The sequence below is a fragment of the Heptranchias perlo genome, chromosome 7, assembly GCF_035084215.1.
Source record: "Heptranchias perlo isolate sHepPer1 chromosome 7, sHepPer1.hap1, whole genome shotgun sequence".
Taxonomy (NCBI): domain Eukaryota; kingdom Metazoa; phylum Chordata; class Chondrichthyes; order Hexanchiformes; family Hexanchidae; genus Heptranchias; species Heptranchias perlo.
Genome location: NC_090331.1, coordinates 28,888,260 through 28,906,572, shown reverse-complemented (window position 1 = coordinate 28,906,572; position 18,313 = coordinate 28,888,260). Strand labels below are relative to the sequence as shown.

General features: G+C 41.6%; 1 protein-coding gene across 5 annotated transcripts in view; it reads left to right on the top strand.

Annotated features, from left to right (window-relative positions):
* spopla (speckle type BTB/POZ protein like a) overlaps positions 1–14,686 on the top strand; it is a 220,860-nt gene extending 206,174 nt beyond the window's left edge. For all 5 annotated transcript variants that reach the window (XM_067987205.1, XM_067987201.1, XM_067987203.1 and 2 more), the window contains 6 exons: positions 1,456–1,633; positions 1,720–1,775; positions 2,064–2,186; positions 10,475–10,617; positions 10,724–10,777; positions 12,589–14,686. In XM_067987205.1, coding sequence (XP_067843306.1) covers positions 1,456–1,633; positions 1,720–1,775; positions 2,064–2,186; positions 10,475–10,617; positions 10,724–10,777; positions 12,589–12,733 — 699 coding nt within the window. In that variant the 3' untranslated portion in view covers positions 12,734–14,686. The remainder of the gene's footprint in view (positions 1–1,455; positions 1,634–1,719; positions 1,776–2,063; positions 2,187–10,474; positions 10,618–10,723; positions 10,778–12,588) is intronic.
* The last annotated feature ends 3,627 nt before the right edge of the window (positions 14,687–18,313 follow it).

Here is an 18,313-nt window from a genome sequence, read left to right as displayed (position 1 = left end):
ACGTGTCGTGCTTTACATTTGTCCACATTAAATTTCATCTATCATTGTTCGACTGACTCACATATTTTGCACAGTTCATTTTGTATGTCTTTAACTGGCTGCTCAGTCAACTGCTCTTCGTACTTTGGTGTCGTCTGTAAATTTAGCCAATTTGCATTGAGTTTCTGAATCTTAAGCCAGTGATGTAAATTCGAAACAGTAACACAAAGGACCCTTCAAATGTGTGTACTTGGAGCACCCCTGATGGCTCAGATGTCCACTGTGTAGCTGATGTGGAATTAGTGCCTGTGAATTCCTAGATTCTGCACAGAGCAATGATATTGAAGTGCAACAAATTCAGAGGGAAAGAAGTTAATGGCTACAATGATTATAGTTGCTTTAGCAATTCACTTCACATAACATGTTTCTAATCTGTGGTCATGGTAGTGTTAGTCCAAAAGTGTAATTTTATGTTGTAAGGCCTGGAGTTTCCTCCACTTTTGCGTCCAGGTACTCACATAATCTGGGTGCAAACCAATTACATGGCTTAAAAAATTGTGGAATTTTGGGTGTGAGTTCCATGTGTAACTACAATACGCCCAAGTTTTCTTTGATCTTTTACATCCATCCTTCAAGCCCTTTGTCTTAATGAATCTCTGCCCACAAAACTGGCCATACCCCTGACTGAAATGTGAGTATCCTCCAATTGTGCTTGTTTGGGGTGGGGGAGGGGGTCTCAACATTACATCCAGATTTTCAGGCACAGCAGGAAACAGTCATTTTTCTGGTCTTTTAATTGCAATTTTTTGATTTAAAAAAAAACTTTATCCTCACTGAGACCTGCTCTGTATTTTCTATTTCTTTTAATGCATTTTTATAGTAAAATACAAGTCACGTTAAAAATTGAAAAGCTTCCCTGATTGCAAAAATGCTATGCCTGATGTGCATGAATGAAGATTAAATGAGTTGAAACTTTAAATTTGAAGACTCAAAGAAGAAACATACATTCTGGTGTGGGTTTAGTGTTTCTTTGGGGCCCGATTGTTTACGCTGATTTACGCCCATTTTAAGTTCGGGCATAATCTAATGAGATTGGGGGATATTTGGGTGTAATTTGACATTGGCAAAATGGGCGCAGCTTTGGGCACAATTACGGGTGCAACTTCCCGGTTACCTTCACGGAGGAAACTCCAGGCCTGAATGTTTATTTTTATTAAGATCGTAGTACAAATGAACCATTCCACTTAGGAATGTCTCCAGACTTAGACTATTTAAACTTGTGGCTGCTGTTAACTCAAACACTTTGTGCTGTGCAAGTAACTCATTCTTAAGCAAACTATCTATTAATATTTCTTTCAGCTGAAGTAAATAAATATATACACATAGACAACACAGTTTATTAGACTGTTGTAAAGGGCTTTATTGGTATTGACATTTGTTGAGGTTTTTTTTTGTTTTCTTTCTTCTCTTTTTCAGGTGAGTGTAGTTCAAGACTCTGTTAATATATCTGGTCAATCAAACATGAATACATTAAAGGTTCCAGAATGTCGGCTGGCAGATGATTTGGGGAATCTATTGGAAAGTTCTAGATTCACAGACTGCTCCCTTTATGTGGGAGGACAAGAATTCAAAGCTCACAAATCAATTTTAGCAGGTAGGTAACTTCTGACTTAAAAAATTACATGCATCTAATTGACAAAAAAAATCTTGGTCTTATGCCCTTTTTTTCCCATTTGTCAGCTCGTTCTCCTGTTTTTAATGCTATGTTTGAACATGAAATGGAAGAAAGCAAGAAGGTAAGATTGCCATGTACTTGTTAATTTTAAGTTTAAATAAAATCTTAATACTCAAATTGATATATTTTTCACAATTTGATTTTAGCTTTTTGGTATTACTGTGACTTAGAAGAGCAGTTTGCCTTTTTATTCTAACAGTACAGCTTTGTGCACATCTTTAAGTTGCCCAATATAAACTGCAGTAGAGATGCAGTTAGTGCACTGATCGAATATTAGTGATGGTGCTCAGTTTTGAACTCTAATCATTTATATTATATTTGATTTTTCTGTTTAACCTTTTCCCAACAGAATAGAGTAGAAATAAATGATGTAGATCCAGAAGTGTTTAAGGAAATGATGAGATTTATCTACACAGGAAAAGCACCAAACCTCGATAAAATGGCTGACAACCTGTTGGCTGCTGCAGACAAAGTAAGTAACGAACATTCAGGCGGTCATGCCAGAAAGAAGAATGAAATTATATCACGCTTTATCACGTCAACAGGATGCACCAAAGCACATTATGACTCTGGCGAATGAGTGTCATAAAGTAATGAATTACTTTTAAAGGCTAGGTCACTGTTGTTGTGTAGGCACAAATTTGCACACAGCAATGCTCCACAAACAGCAAATGAATAAATGACCAGATAATCTATTTTTGATGGTGTTGGAGGGAGAAATATTGCCATAAACACCAAGAGAACTTCCTGCTCTTCTTCGAATAGTGCCATGGAATCTTCAACATTTACTTGAACAGGCATACGATGCCTGGGTTTACATAAGAAATAGGAGCAGGAGTAGGCCAATCGGCCCCTCGAGCCTGCTCCGCCATTCAATAAGATCATGGCTGATCTGATCCTAACCTCAAATCTAAATTCATGTCCAATTTCCTGCCCGCTCCCCGTAACCCCTAATTCCCTTTACTTCTAGGAAACTGTCTATTTCTGTTTTAAATTTATTTAATGATGTAGCTTCCACAGCTTCCTGGGCAGCAAATTCCACAGACCTACTACCCTCTGAGTGAAGAAGTTTCTCCTCATCTCAGTTTTGAAAGAGCAGCCCCTTATTCTAAGATTATGTCTTATCCGAAAGACTTCACCTCCAACCATGCATCACTCCCTCAGTACTGCACTGCATTATGTGCTTACGTCTATAGTGAAGCATTAGCTCACAAATTTCTGACTCGGATGAGAGTGCTAGCAATTGAGCCGAGCTAACATACACCAGCACAGTTGCTTCTTTCTTGAGTGGAAGTCCTGCCCTGGATTAAGCACATTACTATTGCATTTGGATTAAATAATAGTGGAACTTTGTTGGCAGGAGCAGAGCAACAGGAGAGAATGCTGCTGGAGATTCTCATTTATCTGCAATTTACCATTATCCTCCAGGGATGTCCTTTATTATGGTAGAATATGAAGGTCGTAACCTGTATCTTTTAAAACAATCTTGTCCAGTGACTCTCCCCATAGAATCTACAGAATTTGACTCAAAAATGGACTGGAAGCTTATGCTCCATGTGTCAGTTGTAAAGCAGGGATTTTTGTTAAAACTCGAGACCCATAAAAATTTGCAAAATCTGCAAATATAGTGAAGTCATCTCCTGTTTAATAGTTATGTACCACACAGAATACAGTAGCTCTCCTGATCCCCTTAGCTAATGTTGTGCAGCTTTACTAACAGCTGAAGAAGTGTGATAAGCTACTACATGTTGGTGGGAAAAATTGACGTCATAATTGGAGGTTATAGAAACGGGAAGATGATCAGAAAAAGACCTGGAGTGATGATAGACTTGACTCTTACCATGTCAAATCAGTGGAGCAGGATAAGCAAAGGAATTACATCAGATGAGTGCAAATTGGGGAATGTGTTGCTAAAGCTGTAAAGTGCTTTGGTCAGACCGCATCTTGAATACTGTGTTGATGTGGAGATGCCGGTGATGGACTGGGGTTGACAATTGTAAACAATTTTACAACACCAAGTTATAGTCCAACGATTTTATTTGAAATTTACAAGCTTTCGGAGGCTTCCTCCTTCCTCAGGTAAATGTCAGGAACTCCTCGAAGCCTATGCATTCATAAATCACAGAACAATACATGGTGATTACAGATAGTCTTTGCAACGGCCCATTGCCAAGGCAATCACAGTGTTCAGACAGAGAGGTGTTACCTACAGAGCCCCCGAATATACAGTCAACAAAAAAAAACAAACAGAAAAAAAAAGAGAGAGAGAGGCAGAAACATCCAGAAGGCAGAGAAAGCCAGCAAATGACCCGTTATATTAAAAACAGATAGCTTTTGTTCGCTGGTGGGGTTACGTGTAGCGTGACATGAACCCAAGATCCCGGTTGAGGCCGTCCTCACGGGTGCGGAACTTGGCTATCAATTTCTGCTCGACGATTTTGCGTTGTCGTGTGTCTCGAAGGCCGCTTTGGAGTACGCTTACCCGAAGGTCGGTGGCTGAATGTCCCTGACTGCTGAAGTGTTCCCCGACTGGGAGGGAACCCTCCTGTCTGGCGATTGTTGCGCGGTGTCCGTTCATCCGTTGTCGCAGCGTCTGCATGGTCTCGCCAATGTACCATGCCCTGGGGCATCCTTTCCTGCAACGTATGAGGTAGACAACGTTGGCCGAGTCACAGGAGTATGAACCATGCACCTGGTGGGTGGTGTCCTCTCGTGTGATGGTGGTATCTGTGTCGATGATCTGGCATGTCTTGCAGAGGTTACCGTGGCAGGGTTGTGTGGTGTCGTGGACGCTGTTCTCCTGAAAGCTGGGTAATTTGCTGCGAACGATGGTCTGTTTGAGGTTGTGTGGCTGTTTAAAGGCGAGCAGTGGAGGTGTGGGGATGGCCATAGCGAGGTGTTCGTCGTCATTGATGACATGTTGAAGACTGCGGAGAACATGGCGTAGTTTCTCCGCTCCGGGGACGTACTGGACGACGAAGGGTACTCTGTTGGTTGCGTCCCGTGTTTAGTCTATCGTCAATTTGTCCGACCACACCATTCAATCAGACGAAATCGAAGTTCTCAGCCGAGGGCTCAATTTCTGCCTCACTACCAAAATGGACCCCATTAGTCTCGCGGCGGACACAGAGGAATTCATCAGGAGAATGAGGCTCCAGGAATTCTACCACAAACTCCAAGATTTCAGCAGCGAACCCAATGAGACAATCAATGATCCGGAACAGCAGACAGAGGGATCCGCGGTACAGCAACCGAAGAGGAAAGAGTCAAACTGGACTCCTCCGGAGGGTTGCTGTCCTCAGCTTGACATGTATGCCCAAGCTGTCAGGAAATGCGTCAAATCCAGATTCATCAGGCGCACTCACAAGACAGTCCAGAATTTCACCCGAGCACAACGCAACGCCATCAACGCTCTCAAGACCAACCGCAACATCGTCATCAAACCAGCGGACAAAGGAGGAGCCATCGTCATACAGAACAGAACGGACTATTGCAAAGAAGCATACCGACAACTGGATAACCAGGAACACTACAGACGGTTACCCGCAGATCCGACCAAAGAACACACCCACCAGCTCAACAAACTGATCCAGACCTTCGATCCAGACCTTCAAAGCATCCAACGCACTCTCGTCCCACGTACTCCCCGCGTGGGAGACTTCTACTGCCTCCCAAAGATACACAAAGCCAACACACCCGGACATCCTATCGTATCAGGCAATGGAACCCTGTGTGAGAACCTCTCTGGATACATCGAGGGCATCCTGAAACCCATCGTACAGGGAACCCCCAGCTTCTGTCGCGACACTACAGACTTCCTACAAAAACTCAGTACCCATGGACCAGTTGAACCAGGAACACTTCTCACCACGATGGACGTCTCGGCACTCGACACCAGTATCCCCCACGATGACGGCATCGCTGCGACAGCATCAATACTCAACACCAACAACAGCCAATCTCCAGACGCCATCCTACAACTCATCCGCTTCATCCTGGATCACAATGTCTTCACCTTCGATAACCAGTTCTTTACCCAAACACACGGAACAGCCATGGGGACCAAATTTGCACCCCAATACGCCAACATTTTCATGCACAAGTTCGAGCAGGACTTCTTCACTGCACAGGACCTCCAACCAACGCTATACACCAGATACATCGACGACATTTTCTTTCTATGGACCCACGGCGAAGAATCACTAAAGAGACTACACGATAACATCAACAAGTTCCATCCCACCATCAAGCTCACCACGGACTACTCCTCAGAATCAGTTTCTTCTTGGACACACGAATCTCCATCAAAGACGGGCACCTCAGCACCTCACTCTACCGCAAGCCCACGGACAACCTCACGATGCTCCACTTTTCCAGCTCCCACCCTAACCACGTCAAAGAGGCCATCCCTATGGACAGGCCCTGCGAATACACAGGGTCTGCTCAGACGAGGAGGAACGCGATGGACACCTACAGACGCTGAAAGAGGCCCTAGTAAGAACGGGATATGACGCTCGACTCATCGATCGACAGTTCCGACGGGCCACAGCGAAAAATCGCATAGACCTCCTCAGAAGACTAACATGGGACACAACCAACAGAGTACCCATCATTGTCCAGTACTTCCCCGGAGCGGAGAAACTACGCCATGTTCTCCGCAGCCTTCAACATGTCATCAATGACGACGAACACCTCGCTATGGCCATCCCCACACCTCCACTGCTCGCCTTCAAACAGCCACCCAACCTCAAACAGACTATTGTTCGCAGCAAATTACCCAGCTTTCAGGAGAACAGCGTCCACGACACCACACAACCCTGCCACGGTAACCTCTGCAAGACATGCCAGATCATCGACACAGATACCACCATCACACGAGAGGACACCACCCACCAGGTGCATGGTTCATACTCCTGTGACTCGGCCAACGTTGTCTACCTCATACGTTGCAGGAAAGGATGCCCCAGGGCATGGTACATTGGCGAGACCATGCAGACGCTGCGACAACGGATGAACGGACACCGCGCAACAATCGCCAGACAGGAGGGTTCCCTCCCAGTCGGGGAACACTTCAGCAGTCAGGGACATTCAGCCACCGACCTTCGGGTAAGCGTACTCCAAAGCGGCCTTCGAGACACACGACAACGCAAAATCGTCGAGCAGAAATTGATAGCCAAGTTCCGCATCCGTGAGGACGGCCTCAACCGGGATCTTGGGTTCATGTCACGCTACACGTAAGCCCACCAGCGAACAAAAGCTATCTGTTTTTAATATAACGGGTCATTTGCTGGCTTTCTCTGCCTTCCGGATGTTTCTGCCTCTCTCTCTTTTTTTCTGTTTGTTTTTTTTTGTTGACTGTGTATTCGGGGGCTCTGTAGGTAACACCTCTCTGTCTGAACACTGTGATTGCCTTGGCAACGGGCAGTTGCAAAGACTATCTGTAATCACCATGTATTGTTCTGTGATTTATAAATGCGTAGGCTTCGAGGAGTTCCTGACATTTACCTGAGGAAGGAGGAAGCCTCCGAAAGCTTGTAAATTTCAAATAAAATCGTTGGACTATAACTTGGTGTTGTAAAATTGTTTACAATTGAATACTGTGTTAGTTTAGGTCATCAAGATGTAAGGGAAAGGTTCAAGGCAGGGAGGCGATACGTGGGACTAATCACTAATGTCAAAGGATTGAGTTATGAGGAAAAACAGGAGAGACTGGGCCCATTTAGCATTCTATGGTGACAACAGGGAAGAGAGGTTTAGAAATATACAAGATATTAAATGGGATAGATTAGGCCAATCAGCCCATCATGCTTATGCCAGTTCTTTGAAAGAGCTATCCAGTTAGTCCCACTCTCCTGCTCTTTACCCATCGCCCTGTAATTTTTTTCTCCAAGTATTTATCTAATTCCCTTTTAAAAGTTGTTATTGAATCTGCTTCTACCATCCTTTCAGGCAGTGCATTCCAGATCATTACAACTCTCTACGAAAAAATGTTTCCTCATGTCGCCGCTGGTTCTTTTGCCAATCACCTTAAATCTGTGTCCTCTGGTCACCGACCCTTCTGCCACTGGAAACTGTTTCTCCTGATTTACTCTGTCAAAACCCTTCATGATTTTGAACACCTCTATCAAATCTCCCCTTAACCTTCTCTGCTCTCAGGAGAAACCCCAGCATCTCCAGTTTCCCCACATAACTGAAATATTTTATTTCTGGCACCATTCTAGTAAATCTCCTCTGTGCCCTCTCTAAGGCCTTGACATCTTTCCTAAAGTTTGGTGCCCAGAATTGAACACAATACTCCAGCTGGGCCCTAACCAATGTTTTATTTTGGTTTAGCATAACTTCCTTGCTTTTGTACTCTCTTTATTAATAAAAGCCCAGGATCCCATATGCTTTTTTAACAGCTTTCTCAATTTGACCTGCCACCTTCAAAGATTTGTGTACATACACCCTCTGTTCCTGTACCCCCTTTAAAATTGTACCATTTAATTTGTATTGCCTCTCCTCATTCTTCCTACCAAAATGTATCACTTCACACTTCTCTGCATTAAATTTCATCTGCCATGTGTCTGCCATTTCACCCATCTGTCTATGTCCTCCCGAAGTCTGTAACTAACCTCCACATTGTTCACTCCATTCCCGGGTTTCGTGTCATCTGCAGACTTTGAAATTATACCCCGTATACCCAAGTCCAGGTTGTTAATATATATCAAAAAGAGCAATGGTCCTAATACCGATCCCTGGGGAACACCACTGTATACTTCCCTCCAGTTGGCTTTTAGTACTGCCAACCTTTTAAGTACCTCGGGTACTTATCTGTAGTAACATTTATAAACATCCAGGATACAAGAACAAGGAATATAAAATGTCTTCACATAAAGTGTGATTAGCACCTGGAAAGGTATTTCTGGTAGAGTAGTGGAGGCAACGATCTGAGACTCGCTGAAGAATCAGTTAAATGGCATGATGGGGAATGTACATTTTTTGTTGTCTGGACAGATCATAGAATCATAGAAGTTACAACATGGAAACAGGACCTTCGGCCCAACATGTCCATGTCGCCCAGTTTATACCACTAAGCTAGTCCCAATTTCCTGCACTTGGCCCATATCCCTCTATACCCATCTTACCCGTGTAACTGTCCAAATGCTTTTTAAAAGACAAAATTGTACCCACCTCTACTACTGCCTCTGGCAGCTCGTTCCAGACACTCACCACCCTTTGAGTGAAAAAATTGCCCCTCTGGACCCTTTTGTATCTCTCCCCTCTCACCTTAAATCTATGCCCCCTCGTTATAGACTCCCCTACCTTTGGGAAAAGATTTTGACTATCTACCTTATCTATGCCCCTCATTATTTTATAGACTTCTATAAGATCACCCCTTAACCTCCTACTCTCCAGGGAAAAAAGTCCCAGTCTGTCTAACCTCTCCCTATAAGTCAAACCATCAAGTCCCGGTAGCATCCTAGTAAATCTTTTCTGCACTCTTTCTAGTTTAATAATATCCTTTCTATAATAGGGTGACCAGAACTGTACACAATATTCCAAGTGTGGCCCCACCAATGCCCTGTACAACTTCAACAAGACATCCCAACTCCTGCATTCAATGTTCTGACCAATGAAACCAAGCATGCCGAATGCCTTCTTCACCACCCTATCCACCTGTGACTCCACTTTCAAGGAGCTATGAACCTGTACTCCTAAATCTCTTTGTTCTATAACTCTCCCCAACGCCCTACCATTAACGGAGTAGGTCCTGGCCCGATTCGATCTACCAAAATGCATCACCTCACATTTATCTAAATTAAACTCCATCTGCCATTCATCGGCCCACGGGCCCAATTTATCAAGATCCCGTTGCAATCCTAGATAACCTTCTTCACTGTCCACAATGCCACCAATCTTGGTGTCATCTGCAAACTTACTAACCATGCCTCCTAAATTCTCATCCAAATCATTAATATAAATAACAAATAACAGCGGACCCAGCACCGATCCCTGAGGCACACCGCTGGACACAGGCATCCAGTTTGAAAAACAACCCTCTACAACCACCCTCTGTCTTCTGTCATCAAGCCAATTTTGTATCCAATTGGCTACCTCACCTTGGATCCCATGAGATCAACTTAGACTGGCTGAATAGCCGCCCTCATCTGGCGCTGCCATTTTTAAAACAAATTCACCTATTTAAAATCCATATAAAATAAGTACATAAATTCTAGTTGCATTCCATTTATATGATTTTTGGCAGACTTTTTACACTGGGAGCTGAGGCATTGTTGCAACGTGAATACATCCCATCCACTTTTACCATTGGGAATTTGGGAAGAATGGGGGACACTGACCCAGCAATTGAATGGCAATTGTTAACCATCTTATTTGAGTCACTTTTGTCCAGACATTCAGTGGACAGATAGCTTTGTAGTTTTTGTGTGTGTACATCTCAAAACAAAATGTTGAGAAATAGTGCAGCAACATCACTTTTCAGTGATTCAAAGAGAGAGTTTTGAAAACATTTGTTTAGTGATATATTTGTCAATGTATTTAATTGTTTTTTTTAATTAGTAGGAAAGAGAAGATTTTTCATAGAGACAGGGTTCTGCTGTTGCCAGCTATATTTTTCAACTGTTTTGGGTAGGAGGGTTTGCTTGCAGAAACAATTGGCATTTTTGATGTAGATCAAATCTACAGCCAGTAAGTTATATTTCTAACTGATAGTTGTCAGTTTTGTGAGGTAATCGAGATTTTTCTCCCCCCTTCCAGTACGCACTAGATCGCCTAAAGGTCATGTGTGAAGAAACCTTGTGTAGTAACCTCTCAGTTGAAAATGTTGCAGAAATTCTCATTCTTGCAGATTTGCACAGTGCAGAGCAGCTGAAAGCGCAAGCAATAGACTTCATTAACAGGCAAGTGTCACCATTTTCAGTCATGTGAAATCTGGGTTGCTAAACCTATATTTTGAGTTTGTAATGTTGAGTTTATTTTCTTTCTGTTACAATTTTTCTGTCATAGATGCAGTGTTCTCCGTCAACTTGGGTGTAAGGATGGAAAAAACTGGAGTAACAAGTAAGTAAAGTGGAAAAATGAAAGTGATTGTAAATTTGATGTGTTTTGAGGTTCATCATCATGCATTATTTTACAGCCTCATTTTTATGGCACAGTCTAATCTGAGAGTAGCATTTGTTCTTGTACTTTGCTGTCCATTTACAATGCAATTTAACGCAGAGTGGCACCTACAAAGTGGGCAACACTACCATTCCATAGAAGACTACACAGAGAGCAAAGAAGGGCTTTAAAGTTTTGCCATCTCTCAGATTGCACATAGATCTAGAAATTTTTTTTTGAAGTATGTGCATTTGATGTAAAGAACATTTTTGTATATCACTTTTTTCTATTCCACATATGCTTCATTCTGATTATTTATAAATATGGTAATAGCCATTTTAGGTCACTTCTCTCTAATCTTTGTATAACCTTTTCCCTTATGGTCATGAAGGAAATTGTTTTTTCAGTTAGACGGTTCCTAGCAGTCTGGAGTCCAATTATTTCATAGTTGTGATGTGCAGTAACTTACAAAAGTTTTGTCTACTGTAAATATGCCTCTCAGAAATGTGAGATGTCATAAGACACAGTCTAATTGCTGTACATGTGTGGATCTGTTTATGGTCCATTTTTAAACTTGGAAATAAAGAATTTGTTGAATGTATAATGTATACATTTCTATGAAAGACTATTTAACATTGATGTTTTTAATTGTGAATATATATAAACTTTATATTTCCACAAATCTTATAGTAAGATCGTGCCACTTCACTCTGGTTTCGCTGAGAGCAAAAGCTCCGTACAGGAATGTTATTTTGTGATGTTTGATTCGTTATCCCTTAAAAGTGCATTAAAAAAAAAATGGCTACTTCCATATTGCTTTACAGTATTTCTGCTAGCGGACCCTTTAACTTGGGCAAAGAAAGTATATTGCAATTTCAGTTTTAATAAATCAGAAAATTACAATCCAACAGTAACTTGTGTTGCAGAATCCCTTTTAAAATGTGCTTTAGTTTATACCAGAAGTCACTTATCCATATTAAAAACAGAGTGCCTCACCTGTGATGACCTTGATAAAGTTTCATGTTTAAACTAAAGGAGACATAAATCTACTGCCACAAAAATGTTAAGTCGGTTTATACATTCAGTCATACCAATGTGCTGCTTTACTGAGTGGTGGAGACTAAAATATAAATTATCCCTAAAATCTACATATGTAAATTCTAGAATATATAACAGGGCAGTGGTTTAGCCACAGTCCTATTTTCAGAGGATGTTAAAACAAGTATAAAGGTATGAATAGTGTGATATTGGGTAAAATATAACTGCATCAGTATGTTCATTTTGCTTTTCTGTCCAGTGGTTGAGAGGAAGAGTTGAGATCCAATTATGGAATGGGGGGGGGGGATGGGCCTTTAGCAGTCAAAGGAGGAACAGGTGCACAAAAAGAGGCCAAGAATCTGGGAACAACAGAGACGGGTGAAGGGGAATAAAATGGAGGGTGCGTAAAAAGAAGGGAGCATTAGGCAAGGAAAACTATGAAGCAAATGCAGAGAATCTTCCCCATCAACAGCTAATTGGATTTGGCTTCAGTCCACTGGAAAACCTGCTACTTTTAGCCACAGAGAAGGAACATTTAAATGTGGACATTGACGGATGAAAGGATTCCAAAAAGAAAACTTGACCACCTAAAATGGATCCCTCGGTAATGATAAAATCATTGCATTCATCGGTCTATAAATATAAGTAACAGGTATTGACATTTGAATACTAATTCTTATGAGTATTACTCACACTGATAGTCTGATGGGCTTTATCACTTGACTCATTTGCAGCCATGCCACAGATGTGATGGAAACAGAAGGCTGGAAGTCGATGATCCACTCCCACCCTCATTTAGTTGCAGAGGCCTTCCGAGCACTGGCGACTGCACAGTGCCCGCCATTTGGTATTCCACGCAAACGATTAAAACAGTCATAATTGCGCTAGAGGACTCTAGGTACTGATCTCGCTACTGACTCTTTGTGTAGAGGTATTTCTACCTTGCACCCATACAGGATGAAGTCCTCGTCACTTGCATACACAGGACACAACCTGAACTTTAACCGTCTTTAATTGCTCTGCTGAAGGATGTGTTCCAGTATGGTCTTCAGCTTTAAATTAGTTTACATGCTTTTCTCTCAGCCACTTAAACAGCCTTAAATGATTTTCATCCTTCTTGTTCAACTTAAGTATTTTTTAAGTTTCTTTTATTTTTTTTAAATTAATGTGTGCCTTGTCATTAGACTAGGCTATGCAGAATTGCATCAAGCAGCCATAATGCAGAACCTTCCTTTTGAAGCTTAGAAAACATTTGGGAAAGGCAAACATAGCCTTTAACACTTTTCTAAAGATATACCCTCTTTACAAAAATGATCATTTATGATTAATTTCCATGGGACTCTACCTTTGACCAGAGATTGGAGCAGTTAGCAATAACTGTACTCACCTTTCAATATTGTATGTGAATTGTTGCATTTCCTCATTCCAGATTTGCATTATGGATACTGTTGAAATTCTGCATGATGGCCTGAAGGGGGGTGTACCATTCAATAGCACATGTCCTTATTGGGCCAGTGGTATATGAAGTACATGGTTGGTTTGTGAACCACCATTTTCTTTTTCAGTGTTTGTATACCTTGTTTACAGTTTGGAATTTCTACTGTACAGTTTTTTTTTGAGGATTAAATTCACATTTTTGGCAGAAATGTTAAAGACCTTTGTTACAATTGTGTGAAAATGGTTTGTAATGTTCAGCAACCTTCTAGAACTTGAGATCACATCATAGCTAAAGTCAAAACACTATAATTTTGTGATACCGATGGACCCAAAAGATTGAAATGGTTCAATGGAACCACAGCACAACACTGTTAAACTTGAATAATGGAAGAGCATTTCTGAAGACCATTTGAAGCTCCTAATAAAGATGTTAAGACACTGAAGGTCACTTGATCAAATTAGTTTCCCAGAACATGCTTACGATGTTTCTATCCCTTTAACAATTAAAATAAATTTCTTGCCAATTTTCTCCTCTACCCTTCTCTCCTGAGGGCACTGATTCTTTGGGATCCAGTTCCACGGGCGCCGGTCGCCCTCCAGTATCTCACCCAAATGGCTGTTATTCATGTGTGAGTGTCATCTGGCTATTTAACCACAGGGGACGTCACAGCCAAGCCTAATGCTATCCTCACCTGACATCCACACATGTGCGCTTCCAGTGGGCTGTTGGATAGCGATCAGATGTGAGAACCCTGGATGATTTTCCACTCCCTAGCCCAGTGGGTGCTTGGAACACTAAAGCGCTCTTACTGCTGCCCCAGCTGAGATCACCTAATTCAGCACAGACTAGGGATCGAAACGGAGATCTTCCTGGTGTGCAGAGCTCAGCTACCCACTGGATAAACTTGCTGAGCCACCGGGGGCGGTATCCCTTTTAAGAATGAATAGGTATTGTTATCAAGTCATTTGTCTGAGACACTGTGCTAAGGTAACACTGTAAATTTTGTAGAAAACTCCACGTTTCAGGACAATGATTTTGCAATGCCACAAATTGACGTCATATGGCAATTGATTTGCTTATGTTTTGCTATTTTATTTATTATGCATCAATATATTTCATAAAGCTTATGTTAGGTTAAAGAAACTTTGTAAAACTTTATAAATGCAATTGAATGCACTAATTTGTATCAGCGTTCATTCTGTAGGCTATTGTTTTGTGAAAATCATTTTTTTTTGTTAGACAAGAGAGCTCAAAAATATTTTTAAAAATTGGAAGTTAAAGAAGTCGATGGGTTTAAGTTATCAATGTATCTGTTTACTGTCATATCACAAAGTCAGAAAGTATGGTTGCATGAACTACACACCATTAAAATTTGAATTTAAAAAACTTTAAAATGAGTTTGAAATGGTTGTTCAAAAGTAATTGACATTAATGTTTAATGCATCTACTGAGCTGTTTGAATACCAATAATCTGTTTTAAGTTGGTAAAAGACATTTTTTTTTACTTATTTACTGAAATGGTTATTTCATCTTGGGCATATCAAGATGAAATAATGTTGCTTTCTGGTATTTTTATTCCTAACCACATAACGACTGCCTCTTTCCACCTCCACCCCCCACAGCTGTGTGAACAAGAATATGCAGGGCTGTGTATGCTCCATGGTTGTCATTGGTGCAGCACTGTCTTAAAGGAGTTATCTTTGTGCAGGGCAAAACTTCTGTCATCCATTTTGAGTTTCTTTCTTTCTCGAAATTCTCTCCTCATCCCAGTCCGAACACAGGTGCTCCATCTAGTGACTGAGCCAAGAACTGGCAAAACTTGGCCAATTGCAAGCAAGTAAATGCCAGTGTCAGTTGAGACTGGGGCCCCAATTCTTAACAGGGGGGCAGGAACGGTGCGTGCGAGCCCCACAGCGGGCGTGCACCCAGAGAGTCCGGAGACATGGCGGTCCTGCTGATATGAACGGCGGGGCTTCATTTAAATAAAAGTTTCTGGAGTCCTGTCTGACAACTGGCCAGATTCACTACCTGGCTTGAGGGTGGGAGTTGGAATTTGGCAGCAGGAGGCGGCAGCTAGGGACCGGGGAACGGTCTTTGGCAGTCAGTGGAAGCAGAGTCTGGAGGCGATCGGGGCAGGGGGTGGTGTGGGGTCCACAGCAATGGCGGGGTTGGGGGGAGAGGCCAGGGCTAGGGAGGCACAGAGACTCCTTGCAAGGCCTGGGGAGAGCACTCCTGTTCCTCCTAGCCCACAGAGAGTTCTGAGATAAGCAATTTTTAAAAACTGATCTTGGCCTCTTCTGGCCAATCGTCTCCTCCCGCCGTGATTCTGCTGCCGGGTTGCGGACAGTGTGGGACTCCCCCTAACTTGGAGTAAAGATTACGTTGCGGTGCTGATGACGCATTGGGCTGTCACTTTTGAATGTTAAGTAGGCGCCTGCCTGCCTTTTGTGGGAGTCTTGGAGTGCCATGACTTGCTGTCCTAAAAATTAGGATGGCTGTGAATGTGGCAGGTTGGAGCTGGAAGCTAGAATCTTCAAGTTTTGACCCTCCCACACACCACTCTCGCTGAGCGAGGGGAGTTAAAATCCTAGCCTGGGATTCTAAACCATGGTGACCTTGGTTGGGATTCAGTGCTCTACTGCTAGAGCTACCAGACTGTTAAGTGTTGTGTGATTTTTTTTTAAAAAAAGATATCCCCTTGTGATTGCTAATTAAAATTACACTTGTGAAATGTTCTTCCTGTTGTATTACTCGTGTTCAAGTTCAAAAATGTTGAAAAGTACAATATGAATGATAAAAATCAATGTTGAAAGACTTCTGATTCTAGTTCCAAACAACACTATAAATTCTAATCAAAAATTTGTTCCCCTCAATTTATTATATAATTTTTCAAAGTGGCAGGATCTTACCACCGTGACGAGTAGTCTGCCGATTAGCTTCAAAGAAATTCCTGTCTCCTGTTCCCTCATTTTGCCACTGAAATAAATATTAGTATTACAGTAATGAAGCTACTCCGATATAGAATTAGCTTTGTCGAACTAAGATATACAATTGAAACAATCTTATGAGGATAATGCTGCAGCTAATGGAGATTAGAGACTTTCTTTTATATCATCAATGGTTTCATTTGAATCACTACCATGACCAAAAAGTTTCTAGTATTGTCACTGGCAAAACTTCTTCTGGGATGTGATTTTGAGTCTTTTGGTGCAAAAAAACAAATTCATTGATAGTTCCTTGCAATTATTTGTGAGGAGCACTTCAAATTGAAAATGAGCTGAAGAAATTTGCTACCATGCATATGAAGAGGAAATAGAAAGTATCTAAAGCAAAAGGCATTTTTGCCAATTTAACAGCGATATTGAAACATCTGACTCTGAAGAGAAGAAAAACAGACAGAAGGAGGAACTGAAACCATCAAGCTTCTGGTATTACTCGATCCTTCCCTACCTGCCTCTTGTGGCTGCAGTGAATGGCGAGACTGGTTGTGTACGGAAAAATATCAACATTCTTGGATTGCATGAGCAAAGAGCTTGATATGGTTAACTCCACCGGTAATCTACTTCCCACATCCCTACCCCTGACTACAGAATATGTAGTTTGCCTAATGGGTTTTGTCAGAACCATAATATGAAGAGAGCTAGATAAATCAAATGCCAATTAGATTCTAAACACCATCGCAACCAGCCATCTGACTGCTCTGAAATAAACATTGTAACAGACAGGATAAGGTTATGTAGATTCAAATAGTGGAATTGTTTGTTTGTGGCTGTCGCAACCGATGAAATCAGAACTATTTTGTGTAGCACATTGATGACAGAATTGATTTTGCTCAACACAACCAGCAAGGCAAATTTGATGTACTTTCTATTTGATAGGACAGAAGAATCATTCTCTTGTTTCCACATTGACTTACTCTGCACCTTGTCAGAGGCTTCCCGGATAGACTGAAGCATATTTCTATAACTCCTGCGACCAATAGAGCAGTACACACCAGTGCTTTAGATTCTGGCATTATGGACCAGTTTGCATAAAAATCAGCTGCTCGCGATGTATGAAGCACACAAGGAGAAAGAGACACATGGGTGCTGGAGCTACATGCAAAAGTTTGTGATCATTGTAAGCCATGACATCCTTGTTCTGCATTTCCTCGTATAGGTGATTGGCTATTTTAGGTCTTGGAGATTTGGCTATTGGGGTGCCGTTTTCTTGTGTAAGTAGTTTTATGTCATTTCCATAAGCAAATCAAATCTCTTATGAACTGAAGCCGGTGTCTTAATTTTTCTGTGCTGTGTTTGGATTAGCACTACCCAGGTCTAACAATTAATCCCAATAGCAGGTGAATTGCTTACTGGAAAGTCTGCAAGATGACCAACACATCTTCGTCTTCTGGATGATGGCAAAATTACGCATTACTACACCAATTTATACAAATAAAACTATGGTTCAAGATTTATTTATAAGTAAAATGGTAGCAAGAAGCAACAAGAGACAGGCAAAATACCATACAATTACATGAGAACTGGAATCAGACCGTAATTGGAATGCTGCTGTTTTGCAGTTTCTTGAAATGTAACTAGCTTTGGACAAATTAGCTAAGCTTTCCTTATTTTAGCATCGACAATCTTTTAGTTGAAATGTTACAATCGAATGTATGTGCTCATAAAGTCTAGAGTGTTTTCACTGGAACTAATGATTCGCAGGCAGAACTGGAATATTTATCCCATGGATGTTTGTTGATCTAAAGTCAATACTTGTTAAGTAATCAAGCAAACATTATTAAAGTCTTCACACCCTGGTGGGGAAAGGCATAATGGATTGTAACCATTAGTTGTCCCATCATCATAACCTGCTTCGTTTGACACCTGACAGTAGTCGGAAGTTACATTTTTTTGTCTGACAAAATGGTACATTTGTAAGCATCATAAACGCACTCCCCAAGCCATCAAAGGGTTTCTTTAACTACTAAATCATGGACCGCACCCCTGATTCGTTCACACAGGTGCAGTGTCTGATTTGCC